General features: G+C 50.4%; 1 protein-coding gene across 1 annotated transcript in view; it reads left to right on the top strand.

Moving 5' to 3' along the window:
- The window catches only part of LOC139239369 (pyruvate carboxylase, mitochondrial-like), a 1,004,568-nt gene that overhangs the window by 626,114 nt on the left and 358,075 nt on the right, over positions 1 to 20,379 (top strand). Inside the window, exon 5 of the mRNA XM_070868045.1 lies at positions 7,062 to 7,151. Coding sequence (XP_070724146.1) covers positions 7,062 to 7,151 — 90 coding nt within the window. The remainder of the gene's footprint in view (positions 1 to 7,061; positions 7,152 to 20,379) is intronic.

The raw sequence follows: 20,379 nt of genomic DNA, 5'->3' as shown, positions 1-20,379 counted from the left end.
GCTTCGGTCTTCACAGTGGAAGACACAAAAACCAGGCCAAAAATTGCTGGTCACGGGAATGTGAGAAGAGAGGACCTTGAGACAATCACTATCACTAGGGGGGTAGTGCTGGACAGGCTAATGGGACTGAAGATAGACAAGTCCCCTGGTCCTGATGAAATGCATCCCAGGGTATTAAAAGAGATGGCGGAAGTTATAGCAGATGCATTCGTTATAATCTACCAAAATTCTCTGGACTCTGGGGAGGTACCAGTGGATTGGAAAGCAGCTTATGTAACGCCTCTGTTTAAAAAAGGGGGCAGACAAAAGGCTGGTAACTATAGGCCAGTTAGTTTAACATCTGTAGTGGGGAAAATGCTTGAAACTATCATTAAGGAAGAAATAGCGGGACATCTAGATAGGAATACTGCAATCAAGCAGACGCAGCATGGATTCATGAAGGGGAAATCATGTTTAACTAATTTACTGGAATTTTTTGAGGATATAACGAGCATGATGGATAGAGGTGTACCGATGGATGTGGTGTATTTAGATTTCCAAAAGATATTCGATAAGGTGCCACACAAAAGGTTACTGCAGAAGATAAAGGTACGCGGAGTCAGAGGAAATGTATTAGCATGGATCGAGAATTGGCTGGCTAACAGAAAGCAGAGATTGGGGATAAATGAGTCCTTATCGGGTTGGAAATTGGTGGTTAGTGGTGTGCCACAGGGATCGGTGCTGGGACCACAACTGTTTACAATATACATAGATGACCTGGAAGAGGGGACAGAGTGTAGTGCAACAAAATTTGCAGATGACACAAAGATTAGTGGGAAAGCGGGTTGTGTAGAGGACACAGAGAGGCTGCAAAGAGACTTAGATAGGTTAAGCAAATGGGCTAAGGTTTGGCAGATGGAATACAATGTCGGAAAGTGTGAGGTCATCCACCTTGGAAAAAAAAGCAGTAAAAGGGAATATTATTTGAATGGGGAGAAATTACAACATGCTGCGGTGCAGAAGGACCTGAGGGTCCTTGTGCATGAATCCCAAAAAGTTAGTTTGCAGGTGCAGCAGGTAATCAGGAAGGCAAATGGAATGTTGGCCTTCATTGCGAGAGGGATGGAGTACAAAAGCAGGGAGGTCCTGCTGCAACTGCATAGGGTATTGGTGAGGCCGCACCTGGAGTACTGCGTGCAGTTCTGGTCACCTTTCTGAAGGAAGGATATACTGGCTTTGGAGTGGGTACAGAGACGATTCACTGGGCTGATTCTGGAGATGAGGGGGTTACCTTATGATGATAGATTGAGTAGACTGGGTCTTTACTTGTTGGAGTTCAGAAGGATGAGGGGTGATCTTATAGAAACATTTAAAATAATGAAAGGGATAGACAAGATAGAGGCAGAGAGGTTGTTTCCACTGGTCGGGGAGACTAGAACTAGGGGGCACAGCCTCAAAATACGGGGGAGCCAATTTAAAACCGAGTTGAGAAGGAATTTCTTCTCCCAGAGGGTTGTGAATCTGTGGAATTCTCTGTCCAAGGAAGCAGTTGAGGCTAGCTCATTGAATGTATTCAAATCACAGATAGATAGATTTTTAACCAATAAGGGAATTAAGGGTTATGGGGAGCGGGCGGGTAAGTGGAGCTGAGTCCACGGCCAGATCAGCCATGATCTTGTTGAATGGCAGAGCAGGCTCGAGGGGCTAGATGGCCTGCTCCTGTTCCTAATTCTTATGTTCTTATGTTCTTATTAGGCTGGGTAGCTCTTGGTCGGCCGGTGCGGACATGATGGGCCGAAATGGCCTCCTTCCGTGCTGTAAATTTCCATGAATTTCTATATATACGCATACATACATGTACAGACACACACACACAGACAAGGAGGGAGAGAATTTCGCATTCCCAGCACCCCTTGTGTGAAGAAGTGCTTCCTCTCATCACCCCTGAATGGCCTGGCTCAAAAGGCAGATAAATTTAGGCTGATACTTCCGTGCAGTGCTGAGGGAGAGCCGGACTGTCGGAGGGGCAGTACTGAGGGAGCGCCGCACTGTCAGAGGGGCAGTACTGAGGGAGCGCCGCACTGTCGGAGGGGCAGTACTGAGGGAGCGCCGCACTGTCGGAGGGGCAGTACTGAGGGAGTGCTGCATGTCGGAAGGGCAGTACTGAGGGAGCGCCGCACTGTCGGAGGGGCAGTACTTAGGGAGCACTGCACTGTTGGAGGGGCAGTACTGAGGGAGCGCCGCACTGTTGGAGGTGCCGTCTTTCGGATAAGACATTGAACCGAGGCCCCGTCTGCCCTCTCATGTGGACGTAAAAGAGCCCAACGCACTATTTTGAAGAAGAGCAGGGGAGTTTACCCCGGTGTCCTGGGGCAATACTTATCCCTGAATCAGCATATGAAAAACAGATGATCTGGGTCATTATCACTTTGCTGTGTGTGGGAGCTTGCTGTGCGCAAATTGCCTGCCACATTTCGCACATTACAACAGTGACTACACTCCAAAAGGACTTCATTGGCTGTAAAGCGCTTTGAGACGTCCGGTGGTCATGAAATAGTTTCTCCATATCAAATCCGCTGAACACCTCGATTAGATCGCCCCTTAACCTTCTACACTCGAGGGAACACACGCCCAGTCTGTGCAACATGCCCTCGGGATTTAACCCTTTACGCCCCGGTATCATTCTGGGGAATCTGCCCCCCACCTCCGAGACTGATCTATCCTCCTGAGTGGCGGGGCCCAGAGCTGGACACAGTCACTCCCCGATGGGAGTCTGACTAGAGCTTTATATAAACTGTGGTATAACTCCCTCCCCATTGTTCTGGTTCTCAGTCGCTCTGTCCCTCGTGACAGATTCCAGCAGCTTCCCCGTGACTGATGATTAACTGACAGGCCTGTAGTTATCCACTATCTCTCGCCCACTCTTATACCATGGATTGACAGCAGCAAGTTTGCCGTCAAACCGCACAGTCCCTGATTGGACAGAGTATTGACCCAGGGCGAAGGGTGGGGCAGTGCTCGGGATTGGTGGGTAGGGGGCGGGATGGTGGGCCATGTGGTCCAGTACAACTGGGCAACGTTAGCGTCCTCGACCAGGCCAACATCCCCAGCGTTGAAGCACTGACCACACTCGACCAGCTCCGCTGGGCGGGCCACATTGTCCTCATGCCCCAGACACGAGACTCCCAAAGCAAGCGCTCTACTCGGAACTCCTTCACGGCGAGCGAGCCCGAGGTGGGCAGAGGAAACGTTACAAGGACACCCTCAAAGCCTCCCTGATAAAGTGCAACATCCCCACCGACACCTGGGAGTCCCCGGCCAAAGACCAGTCCGCCCTAAGTGGAGGAAGTGCATCCGGGAGGGCGCTGAGCACCTCGAGTCTCGTCGCCGAGAGCGTGCAGAAATCAAGCGCATGCAGCGGAAGGAGCATGTGGCAAACCAGTCCCACCCTCCCCTTCCCTCAACCACTGTCTGTCCCACCTGTGACAGAGACTGTAATTCCCGTATTGGACTGTTCAGTCACCTGAGAACTCACTTTCAGAGTGGAAGCAAGTCTTTCTCGATTCCAAGGGACTGCCGATCCCCATATCCCTTGATTCCCCTAGAGTCTAAAAATCTGTCGATCCCAGCCTTGAATTTACTCAACGACTGAGCCTCCACAGCCCTCTGGGGCAGAGAATTCCAAAAGATTCACAAGAATTCTAAAAGATTTTAGGTTTCTGTATTTAAGGAGGGATATACTTGCATTGGAGGCAGTTCAGAGAAGGTTCACTCAGTTGATTCCGGAGATGAGGGGGTTGACTTATGAGGAAAGGTTGAGCAGGTTGGGCCTCTACTCATTGGAGTTCAGAAGAATGAGAGGTGATCTTATTGAAACGTATAAGATTCTGAGGGGGCTGGACAAGGTGGATGCTGAGAGGATGTTTCCCCTCGTGGGGGAATCTAGAACTAGGGGGCATAGTTTCAGAATAAGGGGCCGCCCATTTAAAACTGAGATGAGGAGGAATTTCTTCTCTCAGAGGGTTGTAAATCTGTGGAATTCTCTGTCCCAGAGAGCTGTGGAGGCTGGGTCATTGAATATATTTAAGGTGGAGATAGACAGATTTTTGAGCGATAAGGGAGTCAAGGGTTATGGGGAGCGGGCGGGGAAGTGGAGCTGAGTCCATGATCAGATCAGCCATGATCTTATTGAATGGCGGAGCAGGCTCGAGGGGCCGAATGGTCGACTCCTGCTCCTATTTCTTATGTTCTTACTTATGCTTGCGATTTCCTACCCCGCCGATATTTTACAATTTCACCGGGTTTTCGCTGATAGTTTTCCAGAAGGGATCAGGAAAAGTGTTGCCTAATCCCTGGGTACATCGTCACTCTCAACCCACCCCTGCTCTCTGCCCCCTCGCCATCTCTCTGTCCGTGCAGTTACATTCCCTTTCGTACCGTAAGTTTTAACCAAAAGCATACTTTCCTTCTGATTCAGTCGGGGGAAACTATTTCCTCTTGTTGGGGACAACAGGACAAGGGGACATTGTCTAAAAATCAGACCGTGACCTTTCGGAAGGTCAACTGTTCATGTTAAATCTGAGATTGAGAGATATTTGTTAACCAAAGTTATTGAGGGAAATTGCGGCAAAGCCGGGGGGGGAGAGGTGATCTTATCGAAAGGTATAAGATTATGAGGGGCTTGACAAGGTGGATAGGGAGAGGATGTTTCCACTGATGGGGGAGACTAGAACTAGAGGGCATGATCTTAGAATAAGGGGCCACCCATTTAAAACTGAGATGAAGAGGAATTTCTTCTCTCAGAGGGTTGTAAATCTGTGGAATTCATAGAAACATAGAAAATAGGTGCAGGAGTAGGCCATTCGGCCCTTTGAGCCTTCACCACCATTCAATAAGATCATGACTGATCATTCCTTCAGTACCCCTTTCCTGCTTTCTCTCCATACCCCTTGATCATTTTAGCCGTAAGGGCCATATCTAACTCCCTTTTGAATATATCTAAGGAACTGGCCTCAACAACTTTCTGTGGTAGAGAATTCCACAGGTTCACAATTCTCAGAGTGAAGAAGTTTCTCCTCATTTCAGTCCTAAATGGCCTGCCTCTTACCTAAGACTGTGTCCCCTGGTTCTGGACTTCCCCAACATCGGGAACATTCTTCCCGCATCTAACCTGTCCAGTCCCATCAGAATCTTATATGTTTCTATGAGATCCCCTCTCATCCTTCTAAACTCCACTGTATAAAGGCCCAGTCAATCCAGTCTCTCCTCATATGTCAGTCCAGCCATCCCTGGAATCAGTCTGGTGAACCTTCGCTGCACTCCCTCAATAGCAAGAACGTCCTTCCTCAGATTAGGAGACCAAAACTGAACACAATATTCCAGGTGAGGCCTCACCAAGGCCCTGTACAACTGCAGTAAGACCTCCCTGCTCCTATACTCAAATCCCCTTGCTATGAAGGTCAACATACCATTTGCCTTCTTCACCGCCTGCTGTACCTGCATGCCAACTGCATGATATACCATGACACCCAGGTCCCGTTGCACCTCCCCTTTTCCTAATCTGCCGCCATTCAGATAATATTCTGTCTTCGTATTTTTGCCCCTGAAGTAGATAACCTCACATTTATCCACATTATGCTGCATCTGTCATGCATTTGCCCACTCACCTAACCTGTGCAAGTCACCCTGCAGCCTCTTAGCGTCCTCCTCACAGCTCACACCGCCACCCAGTTTAGTGTCATCTGCAAACTTGGAGATATTACACTCAATTCCATCATCTAAATCATTAATATTATTGTAAAGAGCTGGGGTCCCAGCACTGAGCCCTGCGGCACTCCACTAGTCACTGCCTGCCATTCTGAAAAGGACCCGTTTATCCCGACTCTCTGTTTCCTGTCTGCCAACCAGTTCTCTATCCACGTCAGTACATTACCCCCAATACCATGTGCTTTGATTTTGCACACCAATCTCTTGTGTGGGACCTTGTCAAAAGCCTTTTGAAAGTCTAAATACACCACATCCACTGGTTCTCCCTTGTCCACTCTACTAGTTACCGCCTCAAAAAATTCCAGAAGATTTGTCAAGCATGTTTTCCCTTTCATAAATCCATGCTGACTTGGACCGATCCTGTTACTGCTTTACAAATGCGCTGCTATTTCATCCTTAATGATTGATTCCAACATTTTCCACACTACTGATGTCAGGCTAACCGGTCTATAATTACCTGTTTTCTCTTTCCCTCCTTTTTTAAAAAGTGGGGTTTCATTAGCCCATAAGAACTGATCCAGAGTCGATAGATTGTTGAAAAATTATCACCAATGCATCCACTATTTCTAGGGCCACTTCCTTAAGTACTCTGGGATGCAGACTATCAGGCCCTGGGGATTTATCGGCCTTCAATCCCGTCAATTTCCCTAACACAATTTCCCGCCTAATAAGGATATCCTTCAGTTCCTCCTGCTCACTAGACCCTCGTCCTCTAGTACAGCTGGATGGTTATTTGTGTCTTCCTTTGTGAAGACAGAACCAAAGTACTTGTTCAATTGGTCTGCCATTTCTTTGTTCCCCATTATAAATTCACCCAAATCCGACTGCAAGGGACCTATGTTTATCTTCACTAATCTTTTTCTCTTCACATATCTATAGAAGCTTTTGCAGTCAGTTTTTATGTTCCCGGCAAGCTTCCTCTCGTACTCTGTTTTCCCCCTCCTAATTAAACCCTTTGTCTTCCTCTGCTGAATTCTAAATTTCTCCCAGTCCTCCGGTTTGCTGCTTTTTCTGGCTAATTTGTGTGCCTCTTCCTTGGATTTAATAGTATATATGCTGCCTCAGAGAGTGATTCAATGAATCTGGAAGAACCAATCACTGTCCTCCATCCATGCGATGTCATAATTTTATGACTTTTTATTTTGCCCGGGGACGCTTCAGGCGCTATATAAATACAAGATGTTACAACATGGAGCGGGAAGAATTGCTGAATCCTTGACCCCCGCCCCATCCCTTTCCCCCGCCCCCCCCCCCCCCCAAGCGATTGCGCGGGGAACTTTAGCACGATGCCGTGACGCTGTTGTTGTTGTTTTCAGGCCACGTTATGGTGAACGGACCGACCACCCCCATTCCAGTCCAGGCCAAACCTTCGGCGGTGGACCCCGTCATCCCCGAGGTTCCGATCGGTGAGTGCTTCACTGCTGCTGTCTGGCGGCATTCCGTCGTGGTGTTATTCCTCTGCCGTTGTATGGTTACCCTGTGCATGGACCTCCTCTTCCCCTTCTCGGGGCTTTCCACAGTTCTCACAATCCTGTTTGAGGAAAAAGCAGCAAGGTTGGAAGATTTGGGGCAGCAGACCCGTGGTCCCATCTACCCCACCCTTACCATCATCCTCGAGTCAATCGCCTTGAATCCTACTCACTCAAATAGTCATTCCTCTTTAGAATCACAGAAATTTACAGCACGGAAGGAGGCCATTTCGGCCCATCGTGTCCGCGCCGGCCGACCAAGAGCTACCCAGCCTAATCCCACTCTCCAGCTCTCGGTCCGTAGCCCTATAGGTTGCAAGTGCACATCCAAGTACTTTTTAAATGTGGTGAGGGTTTCTGCCTCTACCACCCTCTGGGTGAAGACATTTCCCCTCAAATCCCCTCAAAACCTCCCCCCAATTACTTTCAACCTCTTCGTAAAACCTGCCATAGTTTTCTGTTCCACCACCTCTTCAATCAGTGAAAAGATGTGGAATGGTAATTTGTTAATTCTTCTGGGTCCCAGTGCCCCATCGCTGTACCCAAACGCTTCTGAAACTAATTTAATAGACTTCTTCCCCCCTCCTCCCTCACAATCCCTCTCTTCCATTTCCCCTCTGTTCTTTTTTTAATTGTTCCTGGGATGTGGGCATCGCTGGCATTTATTGCCCATCCCTAATTGCCCCTTGAGAAGGTGGTGGTGAGCCGCCTTCTTGAACCGCTGCAGTCCGTGTGGTGAAGGTGCTCCCACAGTGCTGTTAGGGAGGGAGTTCCAGGATTGTGACCCAGCGACGATGAAGGAACGGCCGATATATTTCCAAGTCGGGATGGTGTGTGACTGGGAGGGGAATGTGGAGGTGGTGGTGTTCCCATGCGCCTGTTGCCCTTGTCTTGCTAGGGGGTAGAGGTCACGGGTTTGGGAGGTGCTGCCGAAGAAGCCTTGGCGAGTTGCTGCATCTTGTAGACGGTGCACACTGCAGCCACGGTGCGCCGGTGGTGGAGGGAGTGAATGTTGAAGGTGGTGGGTAGGGTTGTTCCGCAGATGTTGCGATAATTTGCGGCTGTGCAAGCGTTTGACTTCACTCTCTCCACATGTTATTTCTCCCGGAAATCAATCGTCTGAACTTTCTCGTAATGCTGGTCTGACTCACCTGGTTCCTGTGGCCAAGATGGCGGACAACCTGGTCTCAAGCCTCACTTGTGAGCGGCTGGGAGGATGCAAGTGGCATGGGACTGGACAGGTTAGATGCAGGAAGAATGTTCCCGATGTTGAGGAAGTCCAGAACCAGGGGTCACAGTCTCAGAATAAGGGGTAAGCCATTTAGGATTGAGATGAGGAGAAACTTCTTCACTCAGAGAGTTGTTAACCTGTGAAATTCTCTACCACAGAAAGTTGTTGAGGCCAGTTCCTTAGATATATTCAAAAGGGAGTTATATATGGCCCTTACGGCTAAAGGGATCAAGGGGTATGGAGAGAAAGCAGGAATGGGGTACTGAGGTGAATGATCAGCCATAATCATATTGAATGGTGGTGCAGGCTCGAAGGGCCGAATGGCCTACTCCTGCACCTATTTTCTATGTTTCTATATTTTGAAGGCAAATGAAAAGTAAAACTATGGGCTAGAAATTCCGATGTCCCGGGTCCATACCAAGTTTTTACGGACCCAGGAAGGCATCGGAAAAGACGGTTTTCAGCACGTAATACGCATGCACTAAAAACCGGCTTTTCCAATCTGTCAAACTGGAGCTGGAGCTCGACAGGTCCTCCGCAGATCAGCAGCGAGGACATTTCTTGGGCAAGATTGCGGGATTTACCCATATCCTGCCCGGCAACTGTCCTCAAAACTCTTGCGCCTGAAAAAACATAGCCTACTTTTACAGGTGTAAGAGTTCAAAAACCTATAAAGAACATGATTAAAATAAAGTTTTTAAAAACATATTTATGTTAAAACTCTGCCCACTCAGGTAATGTTATTTTAAACCCCAACCCTAACTTTTATTTTTTAAATCGGCAATTTTTTTTTCTTTAAAAACATGTATAACAACTTTAATTTCTATTAGTGTATTGTATGAGGTGTTTGTTAAATGTTTTATGTAAAGTTTGTGCGTTTTGGGGTGTTTCTCATTCATAGTAATAGGAGATTCGTAACTGACCAAACTCCTGTTACTATGACTGAGAAAATAGTTACCTGTGATTGGGTGTCCAGGCCCACGTGACTCCCGCGGACATCCCAACGTGCACGCGCTGTGACGCGCAGGGAGAGGAGGCCTGTGGATCGGGAGTTCGAGCAGGTGCAACAGCTGAAGGTAAGTGCGCATTTTATGTCTATTATTTAGTGCTTTGCCCGCGGGAAGTCCTCCAGAGGAATTTCTGCCCCAATATCGAGAGAGAGACAGAGACAGAGACAGAGACAGACAGACAGAGAGAGAGAGAGAGTGAGAGAGAGCGAGAGACAGAGAGAGAGACAGAGAGTGAGAGAGAGAGAGACAGAGAGAGAGAGAGGGAGAGAAAGACAGAGAGAGAGACAGAGTCAGAGAGAGAGAGAAAGAGACAGAGAGAGACAGAGAGACAGACAGACAGAGAGAGAGACAGAGACAGAGAGAGAGAGAAAGTGAGAGAGAGAGAGAAAGACAGAGAGACAGAGAGAGAGAGAGACAGTCAGAGAGAGAGAGAGAAAGAGACAGAGAGAGAGAGAGAGACACACAGAGAGACAGAGAGAGAGAGAGAGAGAGAAAGGCAGAGACAGAGAGAGAGCGAGAGACAGAGAGAGAGAGAGAGAGAGAAAGTGAGAGAGAGAGAAAGACAGAGAGAGAGAGAGGGACAGAGAGAGAGAAAGTGAGAGAGAGAGAGAAAGAGAGAGAGAGAGAGAGAAAGACAGAGAGACAGAGAGAGAGAGAGAGAAAGTGAGAGAGAGAGAGAGAGAAAGACAGAGAGACAGAGACAGAGACAGTCAGAGAGAGAGAGAAAGTGAGAGAGAGAGAGAGAAAGGCAGAGACAGAGAGAGAGCGAGAGAGAGAGAGAGAGAGAGAGAGAAAGACAGAGAGACAGAGAGAGACAGAAAGTGAGAGAGAGAAAGTGAGAGAGAGAGAGAGAAAGACAGAGAGACAGAGACAGAGACAGTCAGAGAGAGAGAGAGAGTGAGAGAGAGAGAGAGAAAGACAGAGAGACAGAGACAGAGACAGTCAGAGAGAGAGAGAGAGTGAGAGAGGGGATAGGATAACGTGACGTATACGGAGATGACGGGGGTGGGGGGGGAATTCGGGTGTGGTCCGTTTGGGGGGCGCCAACACTTGCGAGACGCAAGGCTTCACACGTCTCGGGGGAACTTGGGGCGACCGCCCCCGAAAGGAAGTGTGAAGCTAAATCAAGCGTTCCTTTCCGGGGCGGCTCGGGAGCGGGCCGCGGGGCGCTGCCGCGGAGGAGGGGCTCGTCCCCGAAATGAAAGGGACGGACCCAAGCTGCGTACTCTGCAGCTCACCTCGCCTGTGACGATCACCCCGCGAGTGTCCGGCCGCCTGCTGTCAGCGCTCGCCACAGCTTCAGGGGGCGACACCCAATCTGGGGTCTGGGGCAATGTCAGCATCGCCAGCGCAGCGAGCCCCTACGGGTTCATCGGCATCATCATCATAGGCAGCCCCTCGGGATCGAAGACTTGCTCCCACTCTAACAGTGAGTTCTCAGGTGGCTGAACAGTCCAATACGGGAACCACAGCCCCTGTCACAGGTGGGACAGACAGTGGTTGAGGGAAGGGGAGGGTGGGACTGGTTTGCCGCACGCTCCTTCCGCTGCCTGCGCTTGCTTTCTGCACGCTCTCGGCGACGAGACTCGAGGTGCTCAGCGCCCTCCCGGATGCACTTCCTCCACTTAGGGCGGACTGGTCTTTGGCCAGGGACTCCCAGGTGTCGGTGGGGATGTTGCACTTTATCAGGGAGGCTTTGAGGGTGGTCCTTGTAACGTTTCCTCTGCCCACCTTTGGCTCGTTTGCCGTGAAGGAGTTCCGAGTAGAGCGCTTGCTTTGGGAGTCTCGTGTCAGGCATGTGGACAATGTGGCCCTGCCCAGCGGAGCTGGTCGAGTGTGGTCAGTGCTTCGATGCTGGGGGTGTTGGCCTGGTCGAGGACGCTAACGTTGGTACGTCTGTCCTCCCAGGGGATTTGCAGGATCTTGCGGAGACATCGTTGGTGGTATTTCTCCAGCGACTTGAGGTGTCTACTGTACATGGTCCATGTCTCTGAGCCATACAGGAGGGCGGGTATTACTACAGCCCTGTAGACCATGAGCTTGGTGGCAGTTTTGAGGGCCTGGTCTTCGAACACTCTCTTCCTCAGGCGGCCGAAGGCTGTACTGGCGCACTGGAGGCGGTGCTGGATCTCGTCGTCAATGTCTGCCCTTGTTTATAGAAGGCTCCCGAGGTACGGGAAGTGGTCCATGCTTGTGGCTGAGGAGCTCCTCCTGCAGTCACAGTGCGGATTTCGTCCCATGCGGGGCACAACAGACATGACTTTTGCAGTGCGACAGCTGCGGGAAAAATGCAGGGAACAGCACCAGCGCTACGGGATACCACCTTCGCGAAACCCCCGCCAAATTTAGCGGCGTTGTGCCCGATCGCAAAGTGGGTGGGCTTTGCCCGGACGACCTGAATTTCTGTCCCAGTGGGTCTTGAACTGTCGCCCAGATCTCACGGGAGGTCGGATACAAGCATCATATCTTCATTATGGTTGCGGACAAACCAGGCAAAAATAGAGGGTCATTTTAACTCTCCCAAGAGAAATTGGGGTAAGGTTAAGGAGCTGCATGTGGTCAAAGCTGATCGGCGATGGAACCAGAGGGAGAGATGGGGAGAATGTGTTTACGCAGCGAGTTGTTGTGATCGGGAACGCGCTGCCTGAAAGGGCGGTGGGAGCAGATTCAATAGTGACTTTCAAACGGGGGATTGGATATGTACTTGAAGGGGAGAAATGTGCCGGGCTGTGGGGAAAGAGCAGGGGGGAGTGGGACTGATTGGATCGCTCTGTCACAGAGCCGGCACAGGCTCGATGGGCCCAATGGCCTCCTCCTGCACTGTATCTGTTATATATGTGGACTTGTATTTACTCTGTACAGCCACCAGAGGGCTCATCCCCTGGAGTCCCAAGGGATCCCATAATCCCTTGGGAGCACAGGTATTTAAGGAGGCCTCACAGGTTGGAGAGAGAGACTCTGTATGAAGAATGTTTATTGAAGCACATTTTCAGGGGGACAAGAAGCAATAAAAGAGACCTGCAATAAAAGATTACGGTCACACTTTACGTTGAGCTCACAGTGTTCAGTCTGACTCTTTCTCTGTACACAACGGTATCGTTCTACGAAAGCGGAGAACACTTTGGAGAATCCGTCCAGGGCTGCTTCCCAGATCAAGACGTTCCCAGGCCAACAAATTTTGCTTGAGTTAGTTCCCGGACTAATAACGGATTTGGGAGCAGGAAAAGAATTGGGAAACAGCGACCACGACATAGTTAGGCTCACCGTAAGGAGGGAAAAGGATATGAAGAGTCGAGGCTCGTTGGACTGGAAAAGGAGTGAAGATCAGTGAGATAAGAAGGAAAAAGGTCTCGTCACAAACAGTCCATAAATTGCAATCTCTTCCCTTGATGATGGGAGAGGGAAAGATAACCCGGGGACTGTAGAACAGTTAGTCGAACATCAGTAAGACAGTCACTAATAAATCCAATAGGGAATTCAGGAGAAGTTTCTTTACCCAAGTAAGGTATGCCCCTGTGAGTATACGCACAGGTTTGTAGAGTTGTTGACCCAATGGAGTGCTCTCTACGCGGGAGTCCTCCCACTATCTATTGGGGACTTGGCCTGGAGGGTGGTGCACGGAGCAGTCCCGTGTAATCGGTTTTTAAGTCGGTTCAAGGACTCCCGGGCCGCCTGTAATTTCTGCGGTCTGGAGGAGTCCGTGTTCCACGTGCATGTTCAGTGTGTGAGGTTGCAGCCCCCTCTTGCATTATTTGAAGGGGCTGCTCCTCTAATTCTGGTTGCACTTCAGTCCCACACTCCTGATCTTTGGGCACCCTGTGCGGAGGGGAGCGGGCAGGTCCGAGGGCCTCCTCGTAGGACTGCTCCTGGGCACGGCCAAGGGGGCCGTCAACCGGTCCAGGCAGCGGGCGGTCGAGGGGGTCATTCAGCTCGACTGCCTGCCTCTCTTCCGCCGTTACGTTACGAGCCAGGGTGACCCTGGAGATGGAGCACGCGGTGTCCACCGGTACACTCGCGGCCTTCCGCAAGAGGTGGGTGCCGGAGGGACTGGAATGCATCATCACCCCCGGCAACCAAATTTTAATTTAATTTAAGTTCCGGGGTTAAAGTTTCACTTGTTAATTTGTGGGTTCTGGTGCCAAACGGAGGCATTTGATTTTACATACTACCAAAATAGTTGTCGAGCTGTTGAGTTGGGAGGGGCTTAGCCAGTCACGTGATGTTCACAAGACTCAATAAAACCCCGGCCAGTTGGGTTCAGGGGATCCACGATGGGGCAGGTGGTTGTGAGCCTGGTGGATGAACTAATAGTGTGATTGTTGAACCTTTGCATAAGAATTCATAGCAACACATTGCGATTAAGAACTAGTTGGTTTATTAGCAAAGAACCCATGAAGCAAATACATTCCAACCCAGAGAGTGATGAGGATGTGGAACTCGCAGGGAAGGGTTGAGGCGAATAGTATCGATGTATTTAGAACATAAGGACATAAGAAATAGGAGCAGGAGTCGGCCATTCGGCCCCTCGAGCCTGCTCCGCCATTTAATACGATCATGGTTGATCTGATCATGGACTCAGCTCCATTTCCCTGCCCGCTCCCCATAACTCTTCACTCCCTTATCGGCTAAGAAACTGTCTATTTCTGTCTTAAATATATTCAATGTCCCAGCTTCCACAGCTCTCTGAGGCAGCGAATTCCACAGATTTACAACCCTCTGAGAGAAGAAATTCCTCCTCATCTCAGTTTTAAATGGGTGGCCCCTTATTCTAAGATTATGCCCCCTAATTCAAGTCTCCCCCATCAGTGGAAACATCCTCTCTGCATCCACCTTGTCAAGCCCCCTCATAATCTTATACGTTTCGATAAGATCACCTCTCATTCTTTGAATTCCAATGAGTAGATGCTCAACCTACTCAACCTTTCCTCATAAGTCAACCCCCTCATCCCCGGAATCAACCGAGTGAACCTTCTCTGAACAGCCTCCAAAGCAAGTATATCTTCCGTAAATATGGAAACCAAAACTGCACGCAGTACTCCAGGTGTGCCCTCACCAATACCCTGTACAGCTGTAGCAAGACTTCCTTGCTTTTATACTCCATCCCTTTTGCAATAAAGGCCAAGATTCCATTGGCCTTCCTGATCACTTGTTGTATCTGCATACTAACCTTTTGTGTTTCATGCACAAGTACCCCCAGGTCCCGCTGTACTGCGGCATTTTGCAATCTTTCCCCATTTAAATAATAACTTGCTCTTTGATTTTTTTTCTGCCAAACTTTCCAACATTATACTCCATCTGCCAAGTATTTGCCCACTCACTTAGCCTGTCTATATCCTTTTGCAAATTTTTTGCGTCCTCCTCACACATTGCTTTTCCTCCCAAGTTTGTATCATCAGCAAACTTGGCTACGTTACACTCAGTCCCTTCTTCCAAGTTGTTAATATAGATTGTAAATAGTTGGTGTCCCAGCACTGATCCCTGCGGCACCCCACTAGTTACTGATTGCCAACCAGAGAATGAACCGTTTATCCCGACTCTCTGTTTTCTGTTAGTTAGCCAATCCTCTATCCATGCTAATATATTACCCCAATCCCGTGAGCTTTTATCTTGTGCAGTAACCTTTTATGTGGCACCTTGTCAAATGCCTTCTTGAAGTCCAAATACACCACATCCACTGGTTCCCCTTTATCCACCCTGTTCGTTACATTCTCAAAGAACTCCACTAAATTTGTCAAACATGGACTTCCCCTTCATAAATCCATGCTGACTCTGCCTGACTGAATTTTGCTTTTCCAAATGTCCTGCTACTGCTTCTTTAATAATGGACTCCAATATTTTCCCAACCACAGATGTTCGGCTAACTGGTCTAAGGAGGAAGCTGGATAAACACATGAGGGAGAAAGGAATAGAAGGATATGGTGATGGGGTGAGATGGAGAGGGGTGGGAGGGGGCTGGTGTGGAGCATAAACACCGGCACCGAGCGGTGGGGCCCAGTGGTCTGTTTCTGTGCTGTGCACACGATGTAATTCACTGTAATTTAAATCTGGGCAAACGTTTAGGCTGGGTGTTCTGATTCCCTCCCTTACAGTGAAAGGGCTGGACCTCACGTGTGGGGTCACAGAGGGCAAAAGCCAGCCCTGCGATTTCAGAATTGGAGATAAATGTAAGGAGCAGTTCGAGATCTGTGGCATCACGATGGACAGGCAGCCCGGGCTGGGCGAAGGCACATGGTGTTTCACTGGTTCAGGACAGGCTGTTGATGAGTAACTGGGGAGAGAGATAAAGGGAATGTTGGATCTTTACAAGGTGTTGGACAAGGTTTCGCGCTAACAGTCAGGCATATGGTTCAGGAGGAGGTGTGGCAGCGTAGGGAGAGGGTCCGCTGTCAGACAGTTAACACAGAGTTCGAGTCAATGGATGTTGCTTGGAATGAAGAGGGGCACGGAGGAGCAAATCACTGCACTGCGCAGTCCATTGGCATTGCGCACTCTCACTCCCCTCACTCACTCACTCGCTCACTCACTCACTCCCCTCGCTCACTCACTCACTCACCGACTCACTCGCTCACTCACTCACTCACCGACTCACTCACTCCCCTCACTCATTTACTCACCCCCTCACTCACTCCTCTCACTCACTCACTCCCCTCACTCATTCATTTCTATCACTCACTTATCCCCTCACTCACTCCTCACTCACTCACTCCCCTCACTCACTCCTCTCACTCACTCACTTCCCTCACTCACTCTCTCACTCACTCACTCCCTTCACTCTCTCACTCACTCACTCACTCCCCTCACTCACTCACTCTCCTCTCACTCACTCCCCTCACTCACTCACTCACTCCCCTCACCCACTCACTCCCTATACACATTCACTCACTCCCTCAGTCACTCTCCTCACACTCACTCACTCACTCTCCTTACTCACTCACTCACTTCCATCACTCATTCACTCCCCTCACTCACTCTACTCACTCACTCACTCCCCTCACTCACTCATTCACTCCCCTCACTCACTCACTCCCCTTACTCACTCATTCACCCCCTCACTCATTCACTCCCCTCACTCACTCACTCACTCCCTTCACTCACTACCCCACTTTCCTCACTCACTCACTCCCCTCACGCACTCTCCTCACTCACTCCCCTCACTCCCTCCCCTCACTCACTCACCATCACTCTCCTCCCTCGGTCCCTCCCCTCAATCACTCACTACCCTCACTCACTCTCAATCCACGCATTCACTCACTGCCTTCACTCACTCACTCCCTATACACATTCACTCACTCCCTCACTCACTCTCCTCACACTCACTCACTCACAACCCCTTACTCACTCACTCCCCTCACTCATTCACTCCCCTCACTCACTCCACTCACTCACTCCCCTCATTCACTCATTCACTCCCCTCACTCACTCACTCCCCTTTCTCACTCATTCACTCCCCTCACTCACTCACTCACTTACTCACTCCCCTCACTCACTCCTCTCACTCACTCACTCACTCCTCTTCTCCCCTCACTCACACCCCTCACTCACTCACTGCCCTCCCTCACTCACTCCATCACTCACTCTCCTCTCACTCACTCTCCTCTCACTCACTCTCCTCTCACTCACTCCCCTCACTCACTCACTTACATCTCCTCTCACTCACTCTCCTCACTCACTCACTCACGCTACCCTCACTCACTCGCTCACTCACTCCCCTCACACACTCACTCAGTCACTCCCCTCACTCACTCACTCTCCTCTCACTCCCCTCACACACTCACTCCACCCACACACACTCACTCCACTCACTCACTCACTCACTTTCCTCACTCACTCACTCACTCTCCTCTCACTCACTCCCCTCACACCCTCACTCCACTCACTCACTCCCCTCACTCACTTTCCTCACTCCACTCACTCACTCCTCTCACACTCACTCCCCTCACTAACTGCCCTCACTCACTCACTCCCCTCACTCACTCACTCCACTCACTCACTCACTCATTCATTCCTCCTACTCACACTCACTCTCCTCACTCACTCACTCCCCTCACTTACTCTCCTCACTCACTCCCTCCCCTCACCCCCTCCCCTCACTTAATCCCCTCACTTACTCCCCTCACTCACTCTCCTCACTCCCCTCCCTCGGTCCCTCCCCTCACTCACTCACTACCCTCACTCACTCTCAATCCACTCATTCACTCACTGCCCTCACTCACTCACTCCCTATACACATTCACTCACTCCCTCACTCACTCTCCACATACTTACTCACTCACTCCCCTCGCTCACTCCACTCACTCACTCACTTCACTCATTCACTCCCCTCACTCACTCACTCACTCACTCCCCTCACTCACTTACTCACTTACTCATTCACTTACTCACTCCCCTCACTCACTCACTCACTCACTTCCCCTACTCACTCCCCTCACTCACTCACTCCCTTCACTCACTCACTCTCCTCTCAATCACTCCCCTCACTCACTCACTCCCCATACACATTCACTCACTCCCTCAGTCACTCTCCTCACACTCACTCACTCTCCTTACTCACTCACTCACTCCCATCACTCATTCACTCCCCTCACTCACTCCACTCACTCACTCCACTCACTCATTCACTCCCCTCACTCACTCACTCCCCTTACTCACTCATTCACCCCCTCACTCATTCACTCTCCTCATGCACTCATTCACTCCCCTCACTCACTCACTCCCCTTACTCACTCATTCACCCCCTCACTCATTCACTCCCCTCACTCACTCACTCCCCTTTCTCACTCATTCACTCCCCTCACTCACTCACTCACTCCACTCAGTCACTTACTCACTCCCCTCACTCACTCACTCCCCTCACTCACTCCCCTCACTCACTCACTCACTGCCCTCCCTCACTCACTCCCCTCACTCACTCACTCCTCTCTCTCACTCACCCCATCACTCACCCCCTCACTCACTCCTCACTTACTCCACACTCACTCACTCCCCTCACAGCCCTCACTCACTCACTCCTCTCACTCACTCACTCACTCCACACACTCACTCCCCTCACTCACTCACTCACTCCCCTCACTCACTCACACTCCCCTCACTCACTTAATCCCATCACTTACTCACTCACTCACATCCTTCGCTCACTCACCGACTCACTTACTTACCAACTCACTCACTTGCTCACTCCCTTACTCACCCACTCACTCACTCACCAACTCACTCACTCATTCACTCAATCACTCACTCACTCACCGAATCACATACACTTCACTCACTCGCTCACTCATTCTCCTCTCACTCACTCACTCCCTCACTCACTCACTCATTCCTCCTACTCACACTCACTCCCCTCACTCATTCACTCCTCTCACTCACTCCCCTCACTCACTCACTCCCCTCACTCACTCACTCCCTCACTCACTCTCCTCTCACTCTCCTCTCACTCACTCTCCTCTCACTCGCTCCCTCACTCACTCACTTACTCTCTCACTCACTCTCCTCACTCACTCACTCACTCACGCTACCCTCACTCACTCACTCACTCTCCTCACACACTCTCTCAGTGCCCTCACTCACTCACTCACTCTCCTCTCACTCACTTCCCTCACACCCTCACTCCACTCACTCACTCCCCTCACTCACTTTCCTCACTCCACTCACTCACTCACTCCTCTCACACTCACTCCCCTCACTAACTGCCCTCACTCACTCCACTCACTCACTCACTCACTCATTCATTCCTCCTACTCACACTCACTCTCCTCACTCACTCACTCCCTTCACTCACTCCCCTCACTTACTCTCCTCACTCACTCCCTCCCCTCACTCCCTCCCCTCACTTAATCCCCTCACTTACTCCCTAACTCACTCTCCTCACTCCCCTCCCTCGGTCCCTCCCCTCACTCACTCACTACCCTCACTCACTCTCAATCCACTCATTCACTCACTGCCCTCACTCACTCCCAATACACATTCACTCACTCCCTCACTCACTCTCCACACACTCACTCACTCACTCCCCTCACTCACTCCCCTCGCTCACTCCACTCACTCACTCACTTCACTCATTCACTCCCCTCACTCACTCACTCCCCTTTCTCACTCATTCACTCCACTCACTTACTCGCTCACTCCACTCACTCACTCACTTACTCATTCACTTACTCACTCCCCTCACTCACTCACTCACTTCCCCTACTCACTCCCCTCACTCACTCACTCCCCTCACTCACTCACTCTCCTCTCACTCACTCCCCTCACTCACTCACTCACTCCCTATACACATTCACTCACTCCCTCAGTCACTCTCCTCTCACTCACTCACTCACTTCCCCTCACTCACTCCACTCACTCACTCCACTCACTCATTCACTCCCCTCACTCACTCACTCCCCTTACTTACTCATTCACCCCCTCACTCATTCACTCCCCTCACGCACTCATTCACTCACTCACTCCCCTCACTCACTCCCCCACTTTCCTCACTCACTCACTCCCCTCACTCACTCTCCTCACTCACTCCCCTCACTCCCTCCCCTCACTCCCTCCCCTCACTCACTCTCCTCGCTCCCCCACCTCACTCCCCTCCCTCGGTCCCTCCCCTCAATCACTCACTCCCTTCACTCACTCTCACTCCTCTCATTCACTCACTGCCCTCACTCACTCCCTATACATATTCACTCACTCCCTCACTCACTCTCCTCACTCACTCACTCACCCCCTTACTCACTCACTCTCCTCACTCATTCACTCCCCTCACTCACTCCACTCACTCACTCACTCTCCTCATTCACTCATTCACTCCCCTCACTCACTCACTCCCCTTTCTCACTCATTCACTCCCCTCACTCACTCACTCACTCACTCCCCTCACTCACTCACTCACTTCCCCTCACTCACTCACTCCCCTCACTCATTCGCCTCACTCTCTCAC

This window comes from Pristiophorus japonicus, chromosome 27, assembly GCF_044704955.1.
Source record: "Pristiophorus japonicus isolate sPriJap1 chromosome 27, sPriJap1.hap1, whole genome shotgun sequence".
NCBI classification, from domain to species: Eukaryota; Metazoa; Chordata; class Chondrichthyes; family Pristiophoridae; genus Pristiophorus; species Pristiophorus japonicus.
This window is presented reverse-complemented; position numbering and strand designations above follow the sequence as displayed.